Below are 24,406 nucleotides of genomic sequence, written 5' to 3' on the forward strand. Positions count from 1 at the left end.
GGATGTAATGGTACAAAGGTGGGGGGACACCGTCCCTCAGAAGGGAAGAGAAAAACCGGGTTATTCACCCAGTGAAACCCCCCCCTGCCAACAGGAACACGTTTTGTAAACACCGCAGCGCGGACAGCCAACCTCGGACGCTGCACCATCCTGCACCCTGGATGCACAGGACAGGTGGCATCCGGGGTCCCTGTCACAGACAGATGTGGAAAGCCATGGAAACCCGGGGGACAGGAGGGAGGCCTGCGTGCACATGAGGAAGTCAGCACTGGCGGGGGCGGGAGGAGACGCCTGGCTGTGTCGCAGCTTCTCCTCCCTCCAGAATCCAAACGCCTTTGAGGAATGCCACCCTCTGGCTAATGTGCCTGTGCGTGGGGCCAGCTGCGCTGCCGCCAGGGTCAGAACCCTTGGTAACTGCAGTTCAAGTGCTCAGCAGCACCCGTAGCCCTGGGCGGCAAGACCAGGGTCCTGAGCCCACCCCTGCTGGCCGCTGAGCCTGGGGTGCCCAGCACCAGGACGGCCAAGTGAAAGGTACCGTCCCAAAATGTGAAGTGACTTCTCTGCAAATTGTGTATCTACCCCTCTGAGAAAACAAAGCACTTTCTAGAATGGGCTTAAAAATCAAACAAGTAATGGGATCCAGGATGACGGTGTACGCACCGGGTCAGCAGGAGGAACGTGGTGGGCCTTGGGTTCCCTCTGTGCAATGGAGCAACAGTGATATTGACTCCTATCCCCCCGGAAAATGGGGACTCTCACCTAGAGGGGATCAGTTAGCACAGCGCTCAGGGTGGCACAGTGACCCAAAGAAGGGAGGACAGGCCACTGCAAGGTCAATCCCATGAGCTGGAGCCTGGGGACATACAACCATTAAGGAGCCTGACCTGCGTGGGGGCTATCCCCTCTGGATGCCCAAGAAAAGGGGCTCCCAGCCCAAAGCCTCAGTCTGGGCTGCTCAGCAGTTTCAAGGACTCCCACCCTAGTCTCCAGGACAGAAAGGAACCCCCCCTGCAGGACCGGAGCGAGGGAAACTCCCCTGACTTTCCTGGAAGGTTCTGCTCCTTGTATGTCCAGCAAGTGACAGCGTCCAGACACCCCACCACAGCCCGCACAGCCTCTGAGCCATCCTTGGCCTCAGAACTGGGGCATCTTTCCATCTGGGACCAACCGATGGTCCAAGGGACTGGCTCAGAAATTAGGTCAGTGACCTCCAGGCAGGGCAGAGTCTGGCACTCTGCCCTGCCACCAGTGAGGATGGGTCATGGCTGAAATGCCGCCCGTCAGGAATGAGGGTGGCTTGGTGTGGGTAAGGACCAGCTGTGGCCCAGGGTGCACATCCTGGTTCCAAATCCTGGCTCCGACCTGCCTTGAGCCTCAGTGTCCCTAACTGTGACGAGGGGGCAAGGATCGCCTCCTCAAGGGGTTGTTGGGTGGCCAGGGCTTCTCTGAATGTTCTTAGTCTTGAACTGTCCTCAGGCACTGCCTGGGCACTCTGCAGATCAGCAAGGCTCGCAGGCAGAGGCAGGTGCTAGCGCCAGGCACCAGGGGGCCGTTCCTGGCCACGAGTCACTGGCCCCAGCACCCTCTACTCTGCATCTTGGTGACCCTTCCCCGGGAGCTACCACAGATGAATGCACAACCCCTTATGAGCTAAGGGTCCTTTTAGGACCCTCGTTTGGCAGAGAAGGCTGCTGGCTTTGCTGAGCTGCTGCACGCCAGGGAGGACCAGGCCTGGCCAGCCCACAGAGACGGCCCAGCTGAGGGTCAGGGAGGCATTCGCCTGTGAGTGGCCGTTATGTCCTAGGCTAATCAGTTTCCCCACAGGGAAGTGGTGCCAGCCCCGCAGCCTTGACGTCCCAAAGGTGGGACAGCCTCTCCAGGAAGGAACAGTCTTGGGGTCCTGATTGCCACCTCCTGCGGTTGCCCCAACTCTGCCATGCGGTTTCCCAGTGGACCTGCAGCCCACCCTCATCAGGGAGGCGGATGTCAGCCCAACAGGACTGCCGAGCACCACGCCGGGACAGAGGAGGCAGCTCCGTCCCTCCCAGGCTGCCCAAAGCCACCCTGAGCAGGGTCCCCAGCATGCTGAACTGAGGGGAACTGTCCCCCTCTGGCTCCCTGAATACTGACAAAGCCTCAGGAGTGCCATACTGTAGTCCTCACCCCAGTGCCTGAGAATGGCACATGTCACAGGTTAAGACGAGGTCCCACTGCAGCAGGTGGCCCTAACCCAACATACTGGTCCTGAGAAGGGGATCTAGATGAAGACCCACGGCAGGAGCCCGTGAAGACGAGGGAGAGGCCGAGTGCAAGGCCTCAGCCAGCCAGGGACCAGGCAGCAGGAGGCCCCGCCAGGCTCCCCTCCACCCCTGGGACACCTGGATCTCGCCCTTCCAGCCTCCAGGACGCAGACGGACATTTCTGTCATTGAACAGTTACAGAAGCTCCAAGAGACAGCAGGCCACTCCAAAGGAGAGGAGGACATCGCTCCTGCAGAGGTCAAGCCCCCTCTACTCCGATGTGACACTGGAGGGACGGGGCAGTGGGGAAAACCCAGGCCACAGGGTGGACAGGTGCCTGTCCCCCACTCACCAGCAGCATTGGGCACTGAGGGTGGGTCGGGGTAAGCGCCCCCTCCTGCCTGCCCTCCTCCTCCATCCCCAGCCCTCCAGCCCTGTCTGTCCTGGCCGAGGCTTCTCGCTCAGCCTGCAAGGGGCCTCCCTGCCCTGCCCCAGGGGCCCTGAGGGGTGCTTCTGAGCAGCCCAGGGGTGGCAGCTCAAACCAGGAAGAGCAGCTGGTCATTTCTGGGCCCATCTGGGGTCTCCTCTTCACATTTCCAGCCCTCAACACCTCGAGAGGCGGCTGGGCGGCAGTGACTGGAGCAGGTCTGGACGCGTGCGAGACTGGCCGAGGCCCACGGTGTCCCATCAACAGTCCACCTAGGGACGGCCTCTCTGGCCTCCCCTCCTCTGTCTCCAGGCCCAGCTCTGCAGCCAGCCTGGGGGTCCAGCCCAGGGCTTCCCACGGCACCGACCCTGCTGGGGTCCAAGGCTGCACCCAGCACCTACTGCCACCATCAAGGGGCCCAGCACCTCTCAGAGGCCAGATTGCTCCAACCCTGCAGGCGGCCTCCCGCAGCCCCCCCTTCCTCCTCACGCCCCCCCCCCCCAGGGCTCCTCCCTGCCAGGTCCCCCTCGGAAACTCAAATAACACCCAGCAGGGCAGTGACAGCCACACCTGTGGGGCCTCCCTCCAGGAGGCTGTCCCACAGGCTCTCGCCCGCCTGCCTAATCCTGCCTCCCAGCCCAGCGTTCCTTCTGACAGAGGGACGCAGCCCCCATGCTGAAATCCCAGGCTTCCATCCCCTCCCCTCACAGCCCACGCGATGGCCTCATTCTGTGCTCCCTGTCCACACCACCCTGGGTCAGGCGCTGCCTCTCACCTGGTGTCACAATGACAGCCCAACAGGTCTGCCTGCATCCCTCCTCCGCCATCTCAGGGTAGATGGGCCAGATGCCGGGTGTGTCCCCAGCTCTCATGTCCCACATAAACCACCGGCCAATCCTCTCACTGCAGCCTGGACCCCAAGGCCACCACCTTCCCACAGCTACCACTGCCCCCACGGCCTCTCACGGATCACACCATCGCCCAACAGGTCCTCCCAGCTCTCCGCTCTCCACCCTGGGCCCCGACTGATCCCCTAGAAGTACTGTCCATCAGGCTCTCCGTGCTCAAAACCCTAGTTCCCTCAGAGCCAGGCCAGAGTGCCCAGCGTGTGGCCCTGCTAATCCTGGCTGCTGTGGCTCCTCCTGCTCTCAGTCTGCTCAAGCCACCTGTGTCCTGGCCCTTCCTAGGCTCACCTGCCCCAGGACCTTTGGACATTCTGGCCTCTCTTCTTGGAGGACATCCAGACACTCACCTGGCTTCCTCCCACGCTTTCTCCACTCTCACTCAAATTCTGTCTGGTCACCAAGGCCTCCCCTGACCACTTGCTCCTGGCTCTCCAACCCCTCACAACAGGTAGCACTTCTCTCGCTCGTCACTTTCTTCCTCATTACCACACTTACGTCTGTTGCTCAATCTCTGCCTTTGCCCTTAGAATGTGAGTTCCAGGAGCACAGGGCTTCTGTCTGTTGTGTTCACTCAAATGTCCCCAGAACTAGGTCAGCACGCAGACACAATAGGTGCTTAATAAACGACTGTTGCATTCTCACATGCAGACAAAGCAAAGCAAACAAGATGCGGCCTGTTGCTACCAGGATCTGCTTTTCACCAGGGCTAGGGGGACTCTGTCCACGCCTCCAGCTGCTCCCTCCATCCGGGGTGAGGCAAGCCACCTCACCTGCACTGAGCTCTGCAGCTGCTCAAGGTGTTCAGGATGGGCAGCCAGGTGGGGCCCATCCTGCTGAGACTGGGCTTGCAGCCCAAACCCAGCCCCAGGGAGGCGGCCTCTGGGAAGTGCCTGCCCGTGCGTGGAAGCTTGGGACGTGCTGGGAGGACTCTCACCCAGCAGGAAGGAGCAGGGCCACCCAGGGCGCTGGCACGCGGGAGACGCCTCACCAGCGGGGACCTGTGCTTTCCCTGCAGCACCCCCCAAGGTGCTGAGACCCCACTCGGAAGGGCTCTGGCTCACGGTGCCCAAGTCCTGAGTGCCAACTCCCAGGCTCCTTGGCCTCTGTGGTCTGCGATCATCATTATGTCCCTGCGGCACCCCGCCACACCGGGCTTCTGCAGCTCCACAGTCAAGACGAGGTTTCCCAGCCTGGAGCTGGGGCTCTGGGGCTGGAGATCATGGTGCCCTGAGTTGGCAGGTGGTAGGACTGAGGCCCTGGGGAGGTGACTTCAAAGCCCCTGCTCTCAGGCCACAGGACTCTGGGAGCCCAGGTTTCCCTTGCCCAGGGCTGGCTGTGGACAGAGGGGGCGTCACCGACAACGTCTCAGGGCCCCCACCCCACCTGACCCTGACTTGAGGCTCAGCTGTCTCCCACCTGGGCTCCTGGGGACCAAGGCTGGATCTCAACAGTGCACATGTTGAAGGTCAAGGCCGCCAGTGCACAGACTCCACCAGTCGTGGGTAACTTTTGCTCCCCAAAGACACGCTGGGCCCTGAGCTCTGTGGATGTGCAGGTGAACTTACATGGACACAGGGCCTTCCCTGCAGTCGTTAGTAAGAGGAGGTGACACCCATCAGGGCTGCCCTGGGCCAGTGGCTGGCGTCTCTATGAGAAGGAGGAAAGGAACAGAGACTCGGAGAGATGAGAGCACTGAGGACAGAGGCATGGCCACTGGGAGCCATGGCCTGCCAAGGACAGGCAGCCACACCAGGAGCTGGGGCGACAGGGAGTCATCTCCAAGCCTGCAGGGACAGCACCGCCTGCTGACACCAATTTGGGGCTGAAACCCCAGAAGCATGAGAGAGTCTCTCTCCGCTATGGCGAGCCCAGGCTGTGCTCCCCCAGCCGAGGACATTCTCCATCTCGTCGCGCTCCCTGGGCGGGCCCAGGGCTCCTGCGAGGGGCCACCGCTGGGCCTGACTGGAGGCCAGGCCTCCTTACTCTGCTGCTCCTGTGTGCCGCAGTCTGGCTGGGCACAATTCAGGAGCCACTTGTCAAAAGAAACTAACTTTATTTTTAGAACCACACACGCCAAACAAAACAGCCTCTCAGGAAAAACCCTCAGAGCCCAACTGCCACCACCGGCTTCCCACAAGCCTCTCCACCTCCCCCACTCCTCCTGCTCTTGAGGCCGATTGGCTGGGTTGCGTGGGCGGAGCCAAAAAAGTCCCCCAATGAGCAGCTCCGTAGTCTGAAAGGGCGGGGAAACAGCCCAATGAGCATCACCGCAGAGGAGCCAATCAGCTAGAAGTTGCTGGGGCGCTGTGAGCCAATCATCAGCCGGCAGTCTGAAAGTTTGCTGGGGACCCTTCGGCTGTGGCTCTCAACATCTGTGAAGCCTGGAGGCCTGCTGGAGAAGGCCTCAGGTACAGCCTCTGAGTGACCCCAGGTGGGGGCCACGGAGTAGGAGACGCAGGAGGCCCCAGAGGAGGGAGGCCTGTCCTCATCACGGTGCTCATCCATGAATGGTCGGACCCCCACTGCCTTTGGCCTGTGGCCATGCCACCTCCCTCCCCAGGAGCAAGGGGATCTCTGCAGGGCCCCATGAGCCAACCCCCGTGGGAGGATGGTGGCTGGGATCTGGCTTGGTGGACGGTGAGGCCCAGCTCTGATCTGGGCTCAGGGTGACAAGACCTGACCTGAGAGGGGCTCACAGGTGGGCTGAGCACTTGGCCCTCAGGGGAGGATGCCCACCAGGTGTGGCCCTCAGCAGCAGGACCTGCTCAGCTGCCGCCTCTGGCCTGCAGCCTCCCCTCAGCCCCTCCCTCCTCCCAGCTCTGGTGGGTGGGTGCTGTCCTGGAGGAGCCCTGACCAGCTCGGGCTCCCCCCAAAGCCTCTCCCAGGTCCTTTGCCGTGGGCCTCCATGACTCTGTCCCCAGCTCAAGCAGCCCAGACGCCCTGAAGCCGACTGAGAAGTCGACACGGCTCCCAGCCTCACCTGCACCTCCTTGCTCCCACTCGGCTGGCAGCACCACCCCAGGGCCTCTGCCCCCCCCCCCAGCCTGGCTGGGCGCTTTCTCCTGGATGGCCACGTCACCTCCCTGGTGGGCTACAGTGGGTCACCATGGTCCCACCCCCAACCCATACGTAATCTCAGCCTCCTGCATGGAGGGGGGGGGCACACCTCTGTCATGCTCGCCTCCAGCCCCCGTGTCCCACCTTGGCTGCCCCCAGCTCACAGCAGGGTCCTGGGAAATATGTGGAACAGGCAGCTGAGTGAACCCCACCCTGGTGTCCCCAGATGGCCAGGTGGTGAAGATGAATCCCAGGCAGGGGACAGACATGTCCCCTGGAAGACCCAGGTAGGGCAAAGGGTAGGAGAGACGTCGTCTTGGGAGCAGTGGGCATGACACAGGGGCAGGGGGACAAGCAGACCACCCTGCAGAACACATGCAATGCAGGCCAGCATCCCACCTTCCAGGACACACACTGGACAGTCCCTCTAGGTAGGGCTGGACAGGAGACAGAGACACCTGCCTCCCCTTACACCATGAGGGGGACAGTGAATTAGTGGCTCTGTGTCCACAGGGGCTACTCTTCGCCCTTCTGCAGGCCAGGCAGGTGAGGGCTGGGCGGTGCGGCCAGCAGGGAAGGGAGGGTCTCCCCCTCTATCAGCAGCAGACCCCGGCTTAGGCTGTCTCAAGATGCTCTCCCTGGAGCAAGCCACAGCGTCCTCTGTGCTCTCCAGGACCAGGCTGTGGAGACAGAGCTTCCTCTTCTGCTCCCCATCCCCACCCCCTGCCTCCAGATCAGGCCACCACAAAGCAGACCGCACACACCCTCCCTTGATCCCACGCAGCCATGCTCGGCTTTCCTTGGGAAGAAACAGTAAATCACCTTCAGAAAACTTTTGAAATAACAGAATTTATAAGAAGCCACAATAGTTCAGCAAACGCTGCTCTGGTTAGCTGCGGTTGGGACTGAGACCAGGGCCATGAGGAGTGACAGGCACCAGCAGCACCTCTGAGTGACAGCAGCAGGTGTGGCCTTGGGGGGACAGGCTCCCCACACATAAACCCCATGGCCAGCCGCACACCCAGGACTGGAGCCAGCAGCGCCAACCCAGGGGGTGTGAACAGACCGTCACCCGGCCACACAGCAGGGCAGGACCAGCAAAGTGGGCCAGCTCTGCACAGTTGCAAGGGACAGTGTGGACACATACTGGGGTGTCACATGAGAGGAAACAGAACAGGAGAAAATGCTGCAGATCCCATGAAGGCAAGGTGCCAGGACAGGGGACCTTCACCCATGACGGGGACAACCAAGAAAGCCATCACTCTCACGGACACACAGCCGGGCACCAGGGACCACTGCACACTTGACTTACACAAGTGTGTGTGCAGTGAAAATTCACTGAACTGCCCCGTTAAGATGCGTGTGTTCTGTGTGTCAATCCCACCACAGTACAAAGACGGACGCTCAGACCCAGAGCTCTGTGAGCAGGCTCGGCTTTCCCCAGAGGTCAGTTCTGAACATTTTTAAATACATTCTGGGTTCAGCAAATGAGTAAATGCATTAAAGATAACGGGGGTGGGGTTGTGGCTCAGTAGTAGTGCACTTGCCTTGCACGCGTGGGGCCCTGGGTTTTGTCCTCAGCACCACATAAAAAATAGAATAAAGGTATTGTGTCCATCTACAACCAAAAAAAAAAAAAAAAAGATAATGGGATCTTCTCAGTGTTGAGCAGGAAAAGTATAAATATCGAAAGGGACACAGCTGGAATGTGCTGTGTGTGGCAGAAGTATCAGTATGAGCTCATGATCTTAAGAAGATAGATGGTGGGTGGGTGGGTGGACAGATAGGTGGGTGGGTGGGTGGATGAATGGATAGGTGGATGGGTAGGTGGGTGGGATAGGTGGTTGGGTGGGTGGGTAGATGGATGGATGGATGGGTGGATAGATGGGTGGATGGGTGGACGGATGGGTGGATGGGTGGATGGGTGGATGGGTACATGAATGGATGGGTGGATGCATGGGTGGCAGATGTGTAGGCAGACGGGTACCTGAGTTTGTTCCAGGTGACATATGTAGATGTGTATGCACCTTATTTGTTTCTGTATCTACAGTGGTATGTTTCTGTCTTTCCACACACATGGCCCCTTCCGCCTTCCTTCTTGACCTCGTGGGTGAGCAGTCACTGTTTACCCTGCCCTGCTTGGTGAGTGCCGGAAGCACTGGCAGCACCTCAGCCGTGAGCACATCAGTGTCCAGATCCTGGTCTCTAAAACCACTTTTCTTGGCAAGCAAGCTGGTCCAGGAAAGCCCAAGAGGGGCCGGAACGCTCGTCCCAGGCAGTCGAGGAGGGCCGGGAATGCCAGGGCCAGAGCAAAGGGACATGATGGCTCCACAGGGCTCCCAGGGTAGGAGCTGGAACAACTCAGGAACAAAAGCCATTCCTAGTGGTGGACTTGAACCTACTAAATGCAACTTAAAATCACATACACAAGACTTCAGAATAATAAAAAATACAATAAAAATTCATAAGTCTTCAAGAGACGGGAAAAGAAGGAGGGAAGAGGAGAGAATAGGGAGAAGAAAATACAAATTAATAAATGTAGAAGGAAGATGGGGTAGTGAATTAGTGCATAGGAGACCTACATGGTCTCAAAATAATTTTGTTAATATGACTTATTAATTACAAGAGGAAATAGTAGCTTCACAGAGGAGGAAAGGAGTAGATCCCAACCAAGGGGTCGGCAGTGACCACCCTGGGTACACCAGCATTGTGTGGCTGGCACAGGACACACCGACAAGGCCCGGGGCAGCTGGCAGGCCGCCCACCAGCAGCGCACAGCCCTGGACCCAAACCAAGGGGCGTCCGACAGTCCCTGGCCCATACTCCAGTTATAAGGGGCCAAGAAGGGCTGCAAGGGGCACCCAGAGGAGGTGACCAAGGGGACGTGAGCAGAGAGCATACCTTGTGACGGGCTGGACTGCCCTGGAGATAACCTGCCACACACAATAGTGCTGGCGCCCAGGGAGCCCGGGCTGGGCTGCCTAAGTGTGTCCACAGAGCTGCCCACACGGCTCCCAACCTTACACCCGCCTGTGATCACAGAAGACAAGGCGTGGGGAAGCAGGGGGACAAAGGACATGGCCTTCACCTGCACCGCAGGCTAGGAAACCCCACCCCCCTGCAAATGTGTGTGTGTGCGCGCGGCTGAGAGGACAGAGGGACGGAGGGACAGATGGGCGGAGGGATGGGGAGGAGAAGGGCGGGCGGGTGGTCTATGGAGGATCAATGACATCAAAAGGAAACGCGGTACAGGGACACGCTTGGTTCATCCCCGTTCCTGGCGCAGAGTTCCCAAGCCCGGGAGTCTCCCCATGGCAGGAGGTCCCCGTCCTCAAAATGCCTGAGTTTATTAACCAGCTGACTCGGCCCAGGGCCCCTAATAGCCTCAGGATGGGGTTGGGGGACAGAACTCCCAGTGTCCACTGCCCTCCAGGGGTGCTGGAGGTCCACTCTGTTACAATCCTCGACCAGATCCAGTGAACTTTGGGAGCGGGACCCATGGAGGGGCTGTGCGGGGGGCAGGATGCCCTCGCCTGCCCCCCGCCTTGCCCTCCCTGCTCCGGTGTCCCTCCTCAGCAGCTGCCTGTCAGGAGCCACGGGCCTTCCTCAGTTCCAGGAGCTGCCTCCTAGCAAATTACCAGGCTGGGAGCCCTGGAACCCTCCACTTAAAGCTGCCCTCCAGAGACGGGGCGCCCTGGGACTGCTGTGGTCTGAAGTGGGGGGGGCTCTCGGTCGGAGCCTCTCCCCTCTGGGGCCTGTGAACCCTGCAGTGAGTGTCGGGCTGACTGGAGTTGCAGGCACCCAGCTGCAGGCGTGGAGGGCTGACTGTGGTGTCCAGACAACACTGCGATCCCCAAAACATACAGGGCAATCAGAAGCCCTCCAACACTGTGGGGCCGGAACTGGCACAACCACCTGGACACCTTCTGGTGCACGCCACCCACAGCTGCAGACCCCACCCCACGGCTCTGCTCCCAGAGCCCAGTCTGACCGATCCCTAAGAAGTGCTCAGAGGCCGCAGGGCAGCAGCGTCCACGCTAGCTGGAAACGACCCACCTGCCCATCAAAGGGGAACAGGCAAATAAACCATGACACCCAGTGGGAATTCCACCCAGGAACGAGTGTCCACGCAGCATGGCGGGCCTTACAAAGGGAGCACCTAGTAAGCAGGCCCAAGGGACCAGGACAGGAGGACAGTCTGGCCTCTGGAAAGCCAGCCTGCATGGAAGATGCTTCAGGAAGTGACATGGGGCTGCAAGGTGAGGGAATGGAAGGTCGGGGGCTCCCAGGCCACCACACCTTCGTACCCCAGGCAGGACCTTCTGCTTGCTTCCGCCTTGTGCCTGGCCCTGGGCGGCTGTGGGCGGCCATCGGCAGGCAAGGAACGAGCCGTGGGAGTGGAAGCGCCAGGCCTGCTGGCCAGACCTCCACAGAGCCACCCAGTCCTGCTCTACCCTGTGCAGGAACTTGGGGCCACTCACCCAGCTCACGCCCTCCCTGCAGCTGAGAACCCCGTCCTACCCCTCCCTGGGGTGGTCCCCTCCCCTGGCCCCAAGGAACCAGAGCCCCTGGAAGCCATTTAAAGGGCTCAGCATGTAGGATCCCATTCCCTACAAGCCCAGTAGCCTGGAAGGACAACCAAGGGCTGGGCCGCATTCCTCAGGAGAGGCCACCAGGGCGCCTGGGCCACCAGCCTCAGCTTCCAGGGCCTGGAACCTGAGTTGCAGGTGCCCACACGTGGGCAGGCCCACCAAGACACACAGGGAGCCGCAGTGTAGCCCCTGCCATGGGGCCCTGGCAACGGGGCCAAGCAGGAGGCTGCCCTGGAACTCTCCCCCGGGCCGTGGGCCTCAGCCCTCTGCACCTGTTGTTTTCGTGGGTGCCAATGCTCTTGCCTAACAACTATTTCAAAACCAAGGAAGCAAAAGGACAACAAGTGACACAGGTGGAAACAAGCCCTTTTGTGTTTGTGTGCTATCAGCAAGCGTATGCCTGTCCACCAGGCGCCACCCACGTGGCCTTTCACAGAGGTTTTCACAGTGAAGAGAACGTCTGGGCTCTGGATCTCCCAGGCTAGAGCTTCCCGCAGGCACCGTGAGGCCAGCGGGCTGGAGAGCCGAGGCCACAGACCAACCCTGAACATCTAAACCACCTCCCAGCCTCACGGGGTGAGCACCCCTGTAACCCCTGCATCTCAGGAAGCTGAGGCAGGAGGCTTGCAAGTTTGAGGTCAGCCTCAGCAACTTAGGGAGGCTCTGTCTCCAGATAAAAATAAAAATAAAAAGGGCTGGGGATGTAGTGCAGTGGTAAACCCCCCTGGGTTCAATCCCCAGTGCCAAAAACAAAACCCAGACCAAGTGTCCTACAGTCCAGACCAGAGCCCAGTTAGAAAGCAATGGGGGTGGGGGACTCGTTCCCTGTCCTCTGGAAACAGGACAGATGCCTTTCCGTACCTCCCCAATGGGAGCAGGAGATCCCCTGGTCTCCCTGCAGGAGGAGACCCAGGCCACCCAGCAAGTCAGGACAAGGTATGTGATGGGGGGGCGGGGGAGGGCGTTCCAGAAGCTGCCAGGCCTGAAGAGGGCGGGGCCAGGAGAGCACCTGGAGGCAGGCGTCACTAAACAGGAGTGGGCTCTGAACACCTGCAGGGAGGAGGAGGCAGAGGCCAGCCGACAGGGGGGGCAGGGCGGGGCTGTGAGTCAGGCTGCAGGAGGGGCCGGAGGCGGGTTTATAGCAGTTGGCCGGCAGACCAACCCTGAACATCTAAACCACCTCCCAGCCTCATCTAAACCTCCCCTGCACCCGCTCAGGGACAGGCCAGAGAGCCGGGTTTATAGCAGCCAGGCAGCCCGGAGCACGGGAACGCCAGTCACTGGGCAGCATGCTGTGTGCCCTGCTTCTCCTGTCCAGCCTCCTGGGGCCCACCATGGCTGGCCCCATCTCGGGCCCCCGGGACTGTGCCAAGGGACCCGAGGTGTGGTGTCGTGACCTGCAGGCAGCTGCCAGGTGCGGGGCTCTGGGGCACTGCCAAACAGCTGTCTGGAGCAAGCCCACCACCAAGTCCCTGCCCTGTGACGTGTGCCAGGAAGTGGTGGCTGCTGCCGGCAACGGGCTGAACCCGGACGCCACTGCGTCCGACATCCTGGCCTCAATGATGAAGACCTGTGAGTGGCTTCCCAGCCAGGAGTCCTCAGCCTCATGCAAAGGGATGGTGGACGCCCACAGCACGGTCATCCTGAGCATGATCAGCAGAGACCCGGGCAGCTCTGCAGCCCAGGTGTGTACTGCGCTCACCCTCTGTGAGCCGCTGCAGAGGCGCCTGGACGCCCCAGGGGGACCAGGGGGACCACTCTCCCAGGAGGACACCTCCCAGGCAGTGGCCCCATTCATGGCCAACGGGGCCCTCAGCTTCCACCCTCCACAGAAACCTGGGGGTGCTGTGTGCCAAGAGTGTGTCCGGCTGGTCTCCCAGCTCCAGGATGCTCAGAGGTCCAACTTGACCTTGGCAGGGATGAACGTCCAGGGTCAGTGTGACTCCCTGGAGCCTGGCCTGGCTCTCCTCTGTAAGAGCTACATCTACCAGCTCTTTGTCCCTGCAGAGCAGACTCTGAGACTTCTCCCACCACAAGGGGTCTGCAGGAAGGGTGGCTTCTGTGAGGAGCCTGCCCACCAGCTGGCTCACATAGCTGCTGTGGACGGGGTCCCCTCCCTGGAACTGGGGCTGCCGAGGAGGAACGAGGTCCAGATGAAGTCAGGCCTGACCTGCGAGTTGTGCCTGGATGTGATCCAGAAGCTGGACCAGTGGCTGGTGACCAACAGCACCGAGGCCATGATCAGCCAGGCCCTGGAGCGAGTGTGCTCCCTAATGCCCGCCTCCATCCTCCAGGAGTGCATCACCTTGGTGGACACCTACAGCCCCTCCTTGGTGCAGATGGTGAGCAGAGTCACCCCAGAAAGAGTGTGCAAGGCCATCTGGCTCTGTAGCAGCCGCAGGCGGGCCAGGGCCGTCTCAGGGGCCCATGCTAAGGAGCCGTCCCTGCTGCTGAAAGAGGATGGTCAGGGCAGCTTCTGCAACGGGTGCAAAAGGCTGCTGGGTGTGTCTTCCCAAAACCTGGAGCTCAAGAGCACCAAGCGGGACATCCTGAAAGCCTTCAAGGGCGGCTGCCACATCCTGCCCCTGCCCTACATGGTGCAGTGCAGCCGCTTCGTCACCGAGTACGAGCCAGTGCTGATCGAGAGCCTCAAGGAGATGATGGACCCCGAGGCTGTGTGCAGGAAGATGGGGGCCTGCCACGCCTCCAGGGTCCCACTGCTGGGCACCGACCAGTGCGTCCTGGGCCCCAGCTTCTGGTGCAGCAGCCCGGAGGCCGCTGAGCTGTGCAACGCTGTAAGCCATTGCCAGCACCTCGTGTGGAAGGAAACGTCCTTCCACAGCAGGGAGCACCCGTGACCGTGGCTGCCAGAGCCCAAGAGCCTGTGACTGCTGGCCCCGGAGGCTCCTGCATCCCACAGGGACCCCAGGAGGTGGGTGCTGTCCCCATCTCCATTTCACAGATGAAAAACTGAGGCTCTGAGGAGGGGCTGGGAGGGGCAGGCTGAAAGACAAAGCCAGATATTGGTGACCCCGAGGAGCTGCCTGAAGGTCTCTGCCCTGTGACTCAGTGCACAGGACAAAGTGCACCACCCAGCCAAGGCTGCCCTTGGGCGCCAAGCCGAGAAGCGCAGCAGGGGTTGTGGATGCCCCTCGGGCCCCAGGAGCCACGGCGGGAGGTGGAGGGAAGGTGGTGGGCTCACTAGTCAGACTGGGCCTCCCGTGCAGAGCTCAGTGTGGGACTGGGTCTCAGCCAGGCTACCTGGCTCGCCCAGCCACAGCTCAACCTGAGGTCGCTGGGGTGGTCCCCCAGGGACTGTGAGGTGCCAGCATCTCTGCACTCCCTGGGGGGTGCCTGGACCCAGAGCCATCCTTCCAATGTCTCCACCCACCTTGGGACCCTGTCCTCTCACTCAGAGCTCAGCCTCCCTGGGGCTGGGCAGAAGTCTTGGGGTGTGCTCAAAATCGGGAGAGCAATGCATGCTGGGTAGAGCCCAGGAATAGCCCCCGTGGGTTCGGGGTGGCTGTTGGAGGACGCCCTCTGGAGCCTCAGTCTTCAGATCTGTAGATTGGGGTGGCCACACCCACCTCACAGGATCCTGAGACAATTCCAGGAGATGTCCTCAAGCCCCTTCCCAGAGGCCGGCCCCGCAGGTCTGCGGGGACCAGCTAAACCTGTCAGGGGCCAGTGGGAGCCTGGGGAAGTGGCTGTGCAGATGCTGTATAAACTGGGAGCATTCTCCAAATGCGGTCTGCGGGCATGGTCTTGTTGGTGGTGCCGGGCGGAACGCAGGGCCTGGCCCAGCGGGCAGATGCTCTAGCACTGAGCTGTGCTCCAGCCCGGGTCTGCTACCTCAGTTCTCGTGAGAGGCGTGGCCCTGGGCTGCAAAGCCCTTCCTCCTCAGCTTCGGCAGGTGTCCCTCCAGCAGGAGTGTCCCTCCCCCAGGCTCAGCCTGCTCAGGCCCTGCTGCAGTCCCCTCCCCCGGTGAGGTCTCCCCCGGAGAACAGGGCATGACACCTACACTGTCCTCAAGCCCCACGCAGGGCCGTGTGCAGTAGGTGCTCAAACATCCGGGGCCCACACAGGAGTAGAAGTGGCCACTCCCCATGCAGCCTGGGTCAGGGAGGCCACTCAGATGAACTTGCTCCAACCAGAGTGCTGGCCCGGCATGAGCGGGTGGACCCTCCTGAGAGGCCAAGGTTAGGCGACCATCTCCAACCCAGGCCATGGCTCCAGGGACACAGGCACGGCTGGCCAGAATTTCTGGGCTCCCCCACCCTGGCCGCTGTTGGCTGGGCGAGCCTGGGCACACCAGGTGGCCCCGGAAGGTGATCACACTTGGGAAGCGGCCTGTGTCGGAGCTGAAAACACAGGCACCTGACGGCACCGACACACTGTCCCCGTCCCGCAGCCCACCACCTCCCCAGGCTCTCCGCTGGTGTGTGTCCCCACCAGACCTGCTCCTCTGGGACAGGTCAAGCCTGTGCCTCTATTCTAGCCTGGGACCCTGGCTGACATTCCTGGTGACATGTCATGGCTTCCAGACCTGATGCTTCCCCAGAGACATTGCAGCCACACAGGGCAGCCAGAGGCAGGCACAGGGAAAAACCACGTCCTGGGTGACCATCTAGACGGTGGGCAGTCAGGGCAGGGTCTCTCCTGCCCTTTCCTCTGGCCTTCCCCCTGGGCCTGGGTGCCTGCTGACCAAGTGTGTCCCCACAGGTCCCTTGTCCACAAAGCATGTCATGGTGCCCAGTTGGCAACAATTCTACAGGGCCACGCCCACCCAGGGCTGGCCGGGACCTGGGTCCTGAGCACCGCACAGGTCCCATTCCAGGCACAGGGGCCCCACTTAATGTCCTTACTCTCCTATCTTCATTTGTCCCACACCAAAGCCAAGGAGATCCAGGGTGGCATCTTGCTCAGTCCCTGTGACCTCACTCAGCTCAAAGCCAAGGCCCCCACCTCTGGCTGCACTGCCTGCCGGGGACCCCCTGGGCCTGGCTCCAGGTCCCTCTGCTGCCCCACCCCCTGCAGAGCCTCCTCAGCTGCCCCTCGGGAGGCACTCTGGATGCCCAGACCCCCATCTCTCCTGCCCCTGCCTTCCTCTCCAGCCCTTAACACCTAGGACACTGTTCATGTGCCCCCAACTCTCCCCCAAGCTTGTCCTGCAGGAGGGGAGGGATTATTCCAAGGTCCCTGCCATATTCCCGTCACCTAGAGCAGAGCTGGCTCAGAACAGGGACCAGGACAAGGAGAAGTACCGAGCCCTGCCACTTCAGAATGTTTCAGACAAAACCTCCCCCTGGTCTGTCCTGAAGGGCACAGACGGCAGCACCAGGCGCCACCCAGGGCTGTGTGCAGTGAGGAGCTGCTCTGGGGGGGCCTCCAGGTATGAAGATCCCCATAGACAAAACAAATCAGTCCCACCTGGCTCCAGTGAACTTCCCGGGACGCTGTGCAAACCAAGGGCACGCTCCTCAGTCTGCAGCAGGACGGGTGTGCCAGGGACCCCGAAGCAGACCTCAGCGCGAGGGTCCTGCCCCTCTCCAGCAGTGACCCAGCCTGTCCATCCCACCCCCATGGTGGTCGGCGGTCAAAGGCAGCTCCTGTGGGGTCCCTGGATCACGGGCACGCCTCCAGCTCCTCGCCCTCCCCACATGGTCCCCTCTTGTCCTGACTGCCTCACCCCACTCCTAATGAAGCCCAGAGTCGGGTGGGGGCCAGGAGACCAGACCCCTGGCTGGAGTGTCCAGTCTCCGACTCTCTGGGTCCAGAGGGCCTCCACATCTGCATTTGCTGTGGTGCCGAGGACACAGGGAATCCAGCCTTGAGGACTGCGCTCCTGGACCCCAGGACCCAGGTGCCCTGGACAGCCCACGCACAGCTGTCCTGGGAGTCCATCTGCACCCTGAGGCTGAAGGGGCGTCCCTTTGGGCCACAACTGGAGGGGTAGGCGGCTCCTGGTGTCTCTCGGGGCCTCTCCTCTTCCCCACTGCTGGAGATGGGGAGAAGGGATCTGCTCTTCTCTGATCACAGCCTCCCCTCCTGGAAGTAGCACCGCACACGTGGACGACGCAGGGCCTAATGACAGCCCAGGAGCCGCCCTCAGAACTGGCAGGCTCCTGGGAAGGTGCCTTTGGAGCCGGGCTGGAGCCGGGCGGTCCCCTGGCGGCAAGGCCACAAACCCCTGCAGGTTCTCCCCCTGGCTCAGGGCTGCCACTGCCCCTGCCCCATGATGTCCTCCAGAGTGTGGGGAAGAGCAGCCTCCACCCAGGGCCCCCCCAGGAGAGCGCAGCCTGTGGGCGGCCACGCCTCCCTCGCTCCCTGCTCCCGCTCCCGTGGAGCACTGCGGCCACAGGAGCCCTCCAAGGTTTTCTTGGGGGGAACTAGGCCAACAATGACAAGCCCTGGTGGCTGAAACCTCAGCACCACATTCTGTCCCCCCTGAGGCCCATGGGGAGGGAGCCTGCATGCCTCATGGACGCCTGGCCCTGGGGCCCCCCAAGGACTGGCCCAGGATCCTCAGGGACCTGTTTCCCTCCCAGATTAGACTGGACCAGACAGGCCCAGAACTTGCACAATGCCAGAACTGGGCCCCTCCTGTGGCCGGTCCCAGCCCCAGCCCCGTGGCCTGCAAGAATGCTGGCCATGCTGTCCCTCCCAATTTCTCCAGCAAGGTCAGAAGCCCAGGCTGCTGCCCCGCGCGAGTCTTCGCAATTCCTAAACACTGACGGTCTCATGAGTTATCCTGAGTCCTCTGCTGGCCAGGCCAAACCTGTCTGAAGACCGGGCTGGGGCCCCCTCGAGCCAGAGAGAGCCCTGTTGTGGAGGACAACCATGGCCTGGCCTCCTGACAAGGACGTGGCAGTCCCGAAGCCTTGATGCTTCTTCCTGAAGCCACGACCCACCCAGGGAAGGGACGGGAGTCACTGTGGAGCTGATTCCCAACCTGGGGTGGGGGGGAGTCACTAGAACTGGAAATGACTCCCACTGGGCGTCATTGCAAACTAGAGGGGAAGCCCCCACTCCCACCCCTCGAGCTGATGTTCCCAAGGACACGAGGGGCCAGAAGCCACAAACAGCAGGGAATCGGGCTCTTCCATGGTGGACCCCACACAACCCTTCATCTGGGGTCTCAAGAGGGAAGCCCATGGAGACAAGAAGTCAGGCCATCCCTGGGGGACTCCAGAGCCAACAGTCACCCCATGGCAATCAGGGGACAGGGTTCTGGGACACACAACTCAACTGAAACTCCAGAGCTCCTGAATAACAGCACTGTCCCAAATGTCACACTCTGGAACGTGAAAGAATGAGGACAGCCCTAGGGAGGCGGCCTGGGCACCAGCACCCCTGGAAGAGGCACACCCAGGTCCCTGAGCTGGGCCCATGGGTGGCACCAGGCTGTGGGAGGCCAGAGCCAGCTCCCCACCCAGAGCAGCACCCACACCAGCACCGGGAGCAGAGGTGGGGAGCACAGAGCACCACAGAGGCCGTGGGGTCGGGGTCCCTCACACTCCCCGTGGCTGGTGGGAGCCTGTCGGTGGTGACAGCTGGTGGGCAGATGTGTGGGGCTCAGGCATGCAGAATGCCGGCTGGCGGGGACAACCAAGCCATTGGGTCCTCTGCCAAGACCCTCCTGAGAGGAGCCCCACCCGCACAGGGGCTCTGGGCAGAGGAGCCGCGGGAGCGCCCTGCCACCTAGCAGAGGTGGGTACGGTGCACCAGGAGGTGGGACCAGAAGGAGGGGCTGCAACCAGTGCGCAAGGTGACTGTGGGCAGACTGCCAGACCACTCCAGCGGTGTTCTCCTCTCCCAGAGCAGAGGACTGGGTCAGCTGGACCCCAGCTCAGACCAAGCTCCCAGGCCCCCCGCCCACAGACACCTACTCCTAGGGCTGTCTGCAGGCAGAGGAGCAGAGGCCAGAGGGAGCCTAGAACTCCTTGGAAATGAGCAGCTAACGTGGCGGAGCCCCAGGGCCAGGCGGGGCCTATGCTCCCGAGCCTGCTCCTCACACAGAGCCAGGGAAAGTGTGGGGGCCGGGGTGGCAGGCCAGGGGCCCAGAGCTCCAGCAAAAGCTGGCCGCATCCCACCTGCCCTTCAGGGCCAGAGGCAGCTCCCCTGCTCCCCCGGCCTCTGTCCCCAGAGCCACAGAGTGCCAGGGAGCCACAGAACCTCGGGATCAGTGCATCCAGGGACAGTAGCTTGAAACTGGCCGTGGTGAGGGAATCTTCACCATGGGAACTGGAACGCCACCGAACAGGGCTGTGCGGTCTTCACCAGCACACATCCACCTGAAGCCCAGGAGAGACGGGCACCCAGAGAGCGCCAGCGGCAGCCTGGCCTCCCTAGGACTGACTGGTGCCAGGGGAGACGGGGTCTCCAGCAAACAGAACAGCCACAGGCCAGCATCTCAGGCCCCAGAAAGCATCCACCTCTGCCCTCCACTCCAGGGGAGGGCCTACCATGCACGTACCAGTGCCGTGTTGGGCACTGGGAGCTGCGTCAGCAGATAAGGACGTTGAAGCCTGCCACCGAATGGGGCAGGGCTGACCAGCCACATGTAAGGACACAATACAGAGGACGATGTTTGAAAAGGAGAACTTCATTAAAATAATATCATGGGAAATGCATTTAAAGAGAAAAGCACGTGTGGAATGGCATCCTAAACAGGGTAGATAGGGAGGTGGCCCAGGAGGTGACATTCAGCTGGAACCTGGCGAGGCAGGGCAGACATCCCAGGAGAGGGCTGGGTGGGGTGACGGCTGGGAGGTGGGGTGCCAAAGAAGCTGGGGGCTGGAGTGAGAACTAGACCCTGGAGAACCAGGGGGTAGTGGGTGGGGATACCTTGGGGTGCATCGAGGGGGCCCCGGGACCCAATGTGGAGGAAATCATGGGTCAGTTAGGAGCTGGTCAGCACTGGACCTCCCTCTCTGAAAGCTCACTTGGGAGGCTGGGTGGCCCCTTGGGGAGACCATGTGCAGGTGTCCAGGTAGGAGGTGCTGGAGCTGGGCAGGTAGGTGCCAGGAGACAGAGACAAGGGTACTGGTTCCAAATGTCCAGGAGAAGAACCACCAGGGCTTGCCGATGGCCAAGATGGGGGAAGGATTGGGTCTGAGAAATGACAGGATGACCTGGCCCAGGCCAAACATGCAAGTGGACCAGAGGACAGGGAGCCCGTGCTCACCCAGCTCTCCTCTCTCAGCTCTGTCCTGCATGGCCAGTGGCCTTGAGCATGGTATAGACCCAGCCCAAGCAGGCCGGCTGGTCCACAGGTTTCCCTCCATTGGCAGCCATGCCTGGCCCATGACAGTCCACCTTTAGAGGAAGGCTGGGGTGGGAAGGAAGGCCCAGGCGCAGGTCTACAGGGCAGGCATGGGGGGACGCTGGGCCTCACAATGAGGCGAGAGGACAGGGACAGCAGCGGGGAAGGAGGTCAACTAGTCAGGTTCCGCAGGTCGGAGCAGTCCCTCAGTGGCCAGGCAGGGGTAAGGGATCATGCCCTCTGGTGCACTCTTCCCCAAATTGTGAGGCTGGAGGAGGGAGAGTCTCCAAGGTGGCACAGACGAGGCTGGACTCCATCTGCTCTGGGTTCAACTTGTCTCCCAAAGTCCCCGGTGTTGAGGCCAGGAGGGCGGGGTTCCAAGGATGATTAGAGGGTTCACAAGAAGCACAGAGGCCTGAGCTGGCAGCTCACTGTCTCACCACGCGCTGCCTCTGTGCTGGGGCTCTGGATGGGGCAGCACCAGGCCTCACCACATGCTGAGCCTATGTAGCCTATGTAGCCTCCAGATCACTGGGGCTGTTTGTTACAGCAGGTGGCACAGCCTGACTAGCTGAGCCTGCCACGTCAGGATCTCACTTCCATCTGTGTCTCCCAGGAACCCAGCATGTCCCTGGACCAGTGCAGAGAGGGCTGCTCGCCTGAGAAGGACTTGCCAATGTGAAATTCAGGGGACACTCAGAAGAAGGTGGACTCAGAAAGCCAATGACTAGAGAAAAGCTCAACCAGCTTCCTCAGAAAGAGATCCACACACTCCTGAGCAGGGGCTCTTCACTGCAAAAGCTTGGAAACCTGCCTCAACCAGGGAGCCAGAGGCCAGGAGAGCTCTCTGTAAAGGGAAACCCCAGGAGTCAGGCAAGGGCACCCAAGGCATGGGCCAGATTCAATACAGGGTCCTCTGCATGGTCTCAGAGGCCACCCAGTCCCTAGCACCTGGATCCCTGACCCTCTTTCCAACAAGGCTGCTGGCAGCTCCAGTGTCCATGGCCAGCCAGGCCCACGAGGGACCTCCTCTTGGTAGAAAGACCTTCCCTGGACAGATTCCCAGATCCTCCCTCTGCCCTCTGGACCCCACAGCACTGCCTGCCTCCTGACCCCCAGGACATTGCTTGGAAGCTGGGAGACAGTGTCACACCTCCCCAGACCTACCCTGCTCCAGACCATGCCCCAATGGGCAGAAACAGCCAGTCAGTCCCTTCCTCGTACCTTCATCCTAGGCAGTGATCCTCCCACCAAGGCCAATTGCCCAAGGTCACTCATAAGCGGAACACAGGTTGTTCTGAGCCTTGCTGTGGTCCATGAAACATTTAACAGTGATGTTAAGTAAGTCCTGAGCCTGGGCCTTGAGGCCTGTGCACTCTGTGCTTCTCGAGTCTCTGCCCAGGTGCCATGTGCATAAACCCAGGCTAACCTGCTGGAGGGTAACAGACACATTGCCAATTAACCCTGCTCCCTCAAGCAGCCGCCAACCAAGCCTAGAAGCAGAGAGATAATGACTGCTGGCCAGACATGTGAACGAGCCCATAAGAACAGAAGAGCCACCCAGCTGAGCCCAACCCATACTGTCCATCTTCAGAACCATGAGCTAACTGAATGGTTACTGTCTTCAGCCACCAGTTTTGGGAGTCGTTTGTTATGCAACAGAAGCTAGCTGATACATCCCCATGGCTGCTCCTTGTACGATTTCTCCTGCAGAGGGCACCACTTCCAGCTCCCTAATTTCTAAGCTAGGCTTTGTAAGACACAATGCCATTTTTATAAGGTTCTCCATGACTTGGGGACAAAGAGCTCTGGGACCAACACAGTTCTGCCTCCGCCATGCCCCACCTCCACTCAGTATCCCAACTGCCTCAGGTTTTTTAACTGCTGTGTGCTCCGCCTGCTGGCTGCCTTGAGTTCATCCTGCAGTCTTGGTAGGATCCACTTCTGCCAGCTTCGCCAGGCTCACCCTGGGCTCACCCTGGGCCCGCCCTGCTGCCCCCCATGGCACACCCTCCATGAGGGAAGCCGTGCTGCTCCAGGGCTTCCCTGGCCACTTGCCTGCCTCCCTGCAAGTGTGTCAGTCACCAAGGCAGAGGCCACATAGGTCATTCAACACTCCAGAGCCTGGGTGCCCCTGGAGAGTGCTAAGCACTCAGAGGAAAGGAGGGAAAGCGGGGTGCCCATGTTTTTGATGGGGAGAGCTCCCCGCCAATGGCACTTGAGCCAGCAGAGCCATTGGTACCTGTGCTTCATAAGTACCTGACTACAAAACCAGCCACGAGGCTCAGCTTCCTCCAGGTCCTTCTAACCCTCCTCTCCACATTCCTGTGTCCCCCAAGCTAGCCACTGACGATGCCTTAGGCACCGAAGTCCCCTCCTGACCACACCCAGGGGAGGGGAAAAGGCAAGCCACCTCTCTGGACCCTCCATGAGCTGTGTCTGGTTTAGGGCAGTGACCACAGGGAGAGATGGGGCCAGTAGGATTGAGAGTGGAATGGAGGTTAAGGGCCACACCCAGGAAGAGTGAGTCCCACAATCACTGAGAACTTGGCAGCTGACGCCCTCTCAGCAGGCCACCAGAGGGGGGCACACAAGCTTAGACACAGCAAGCAATTGCCCAAGGTCACTCATAAGTAGCAGAGCTGGGACATCTGGAATCAGGGTGCCAAAGTTCTCCCAAGTAATAATGAGAATTATTAGCTTTTATCCCCAAACCAAAAATAAATAAATAAGTAACATTTGCAGCATAGTAAAGATGGCTGGGGAAACCTCACCCCCAGGCACCACACAGTCCTGTCAGCTCCCGCTTTGTAGCTTGGAAAGCAGGACCCAGGCACCCAGGGGCTGTTCCCAGCTCCAGATGATGGATAGCACTGTGGCACCCAGAGCCAGCACCCACCTCTGATGCTACCCGGCTGCTGCTCCATCTTGGAGGGTGGGCGCCTGCAAACTGGTTTATGGCTCATCCTTCAAAGCACACTCAAGCGAGCTTTATTACATAATAGAAAACAAAGTCCGTTTTCTCATACATTCCCCACTCGGGGACTTGTTTTAAAATGCAATAAATCTGCAGGGCAGAGTGTGACTCCGATGCATGGGGCAGCAGATTTCAGTCTGCAGACCACAGACGGAAGTCCATGTGCACGTGGGTTTGCATGTGTGCACGAGTGTGCAGGATATAAATGGTGGAGAATATAACACGCGGGATGCTGTCCCAGCCCGGCTCCTCTGGGGAGCACAAGGTAGAGGCCTTGGCACTCACTGCGTCCGGAAGGGTGAGTGGTGAGGCTCTGGGGCCCCGGCATCTTCTCAAAGGCCACTTACACTCTGCCACATGCCTAAGCCCTCACTGCCCACTCCAAATGCTGTCACCCAGTGTGTTCATCTTTGTCCCCTGGTCAGTCTTTCACTTGACACAACCTCCTGCTGTCATCTCTGGAGCTTTCATGCTTCTATGCACAACTACATAATGTCCCCACAACAAGTCCACATCCTAACGTTGGAGCCTGCGTGTATGTTCTCTGACGTTGCAGATGTGACCCGGTTCAGGACTTTGGGATGGGAGATCGCCTGGACTGTGCGGGGTCCTCTAAAAGGATGAGCCTTTTTGGCTCTGGTCCAAGCATGAGATGCACAGCAAAGAAGGGTCAGAGGTTGGGCCAGGGCTGCTCTGAGGACAGAGGGAGGATCGTGAGCCAAGGGAGGCGGCAGCTACACTGCAGCCTCAGAAAAGCTGGAAAGGGGAAGGAAAGAGATGGCCCAGAGCTCAGGAAAGGAATGCAGGCCTGTTGACATCTTGAGCTTAGCCCTGTGAGAGCCAGCTGGACTTCTGACCTCCAGAGTGTAGATCATGCAGGGCGTCACTTGGAGCCTGGAGTTGTGGGTGATTTATTACAAGCATTAGAAAACCAGTCACCCTG

General features: G+C 60.5%; 2 protein-coding genes across 2 annotated transcripts in view; one reads left to right on the forward strand and one right to left on the reverse strand.

Annotated features, from left to right (window-relative positions):
* Sorcs2 (sortilin related VPS10 domain containing receptor 2) overlaps positions 1-24,406 on the reverse strand; it is a 347,236-nt gene that overhangs the window by 177,605 nt on the left and 145,225 nt on the right. The window lies entirely within an intron of this gene.
* On the forward strand, positions 12,454-14,079 carry Psapl1 (prosaposin like 1). The gene has a single exon (XM_027936902.2). It carries the CDS (start codon positions 12,511-12,513, stop codon positions 14,077-14,079), a length of 1,569 nt encoding a protein of 522 aa, XP_027792703.2. The 5' UTR covers positions 12,454-12,510.

This window comes from Marmota flaviventris, chromosome 7, assembly GCF_047511675.1.
Source record: "Marmota flaviventris isolate mMarFla1 chromosome 7, mMarFla1.hap1, whole genome shotgun sequence".
NCBI lineage: Eukaryota > Metazoa > Chordata > Mammalia > Rodentia > Sciuridae > Marmota > Marmota flaviventris.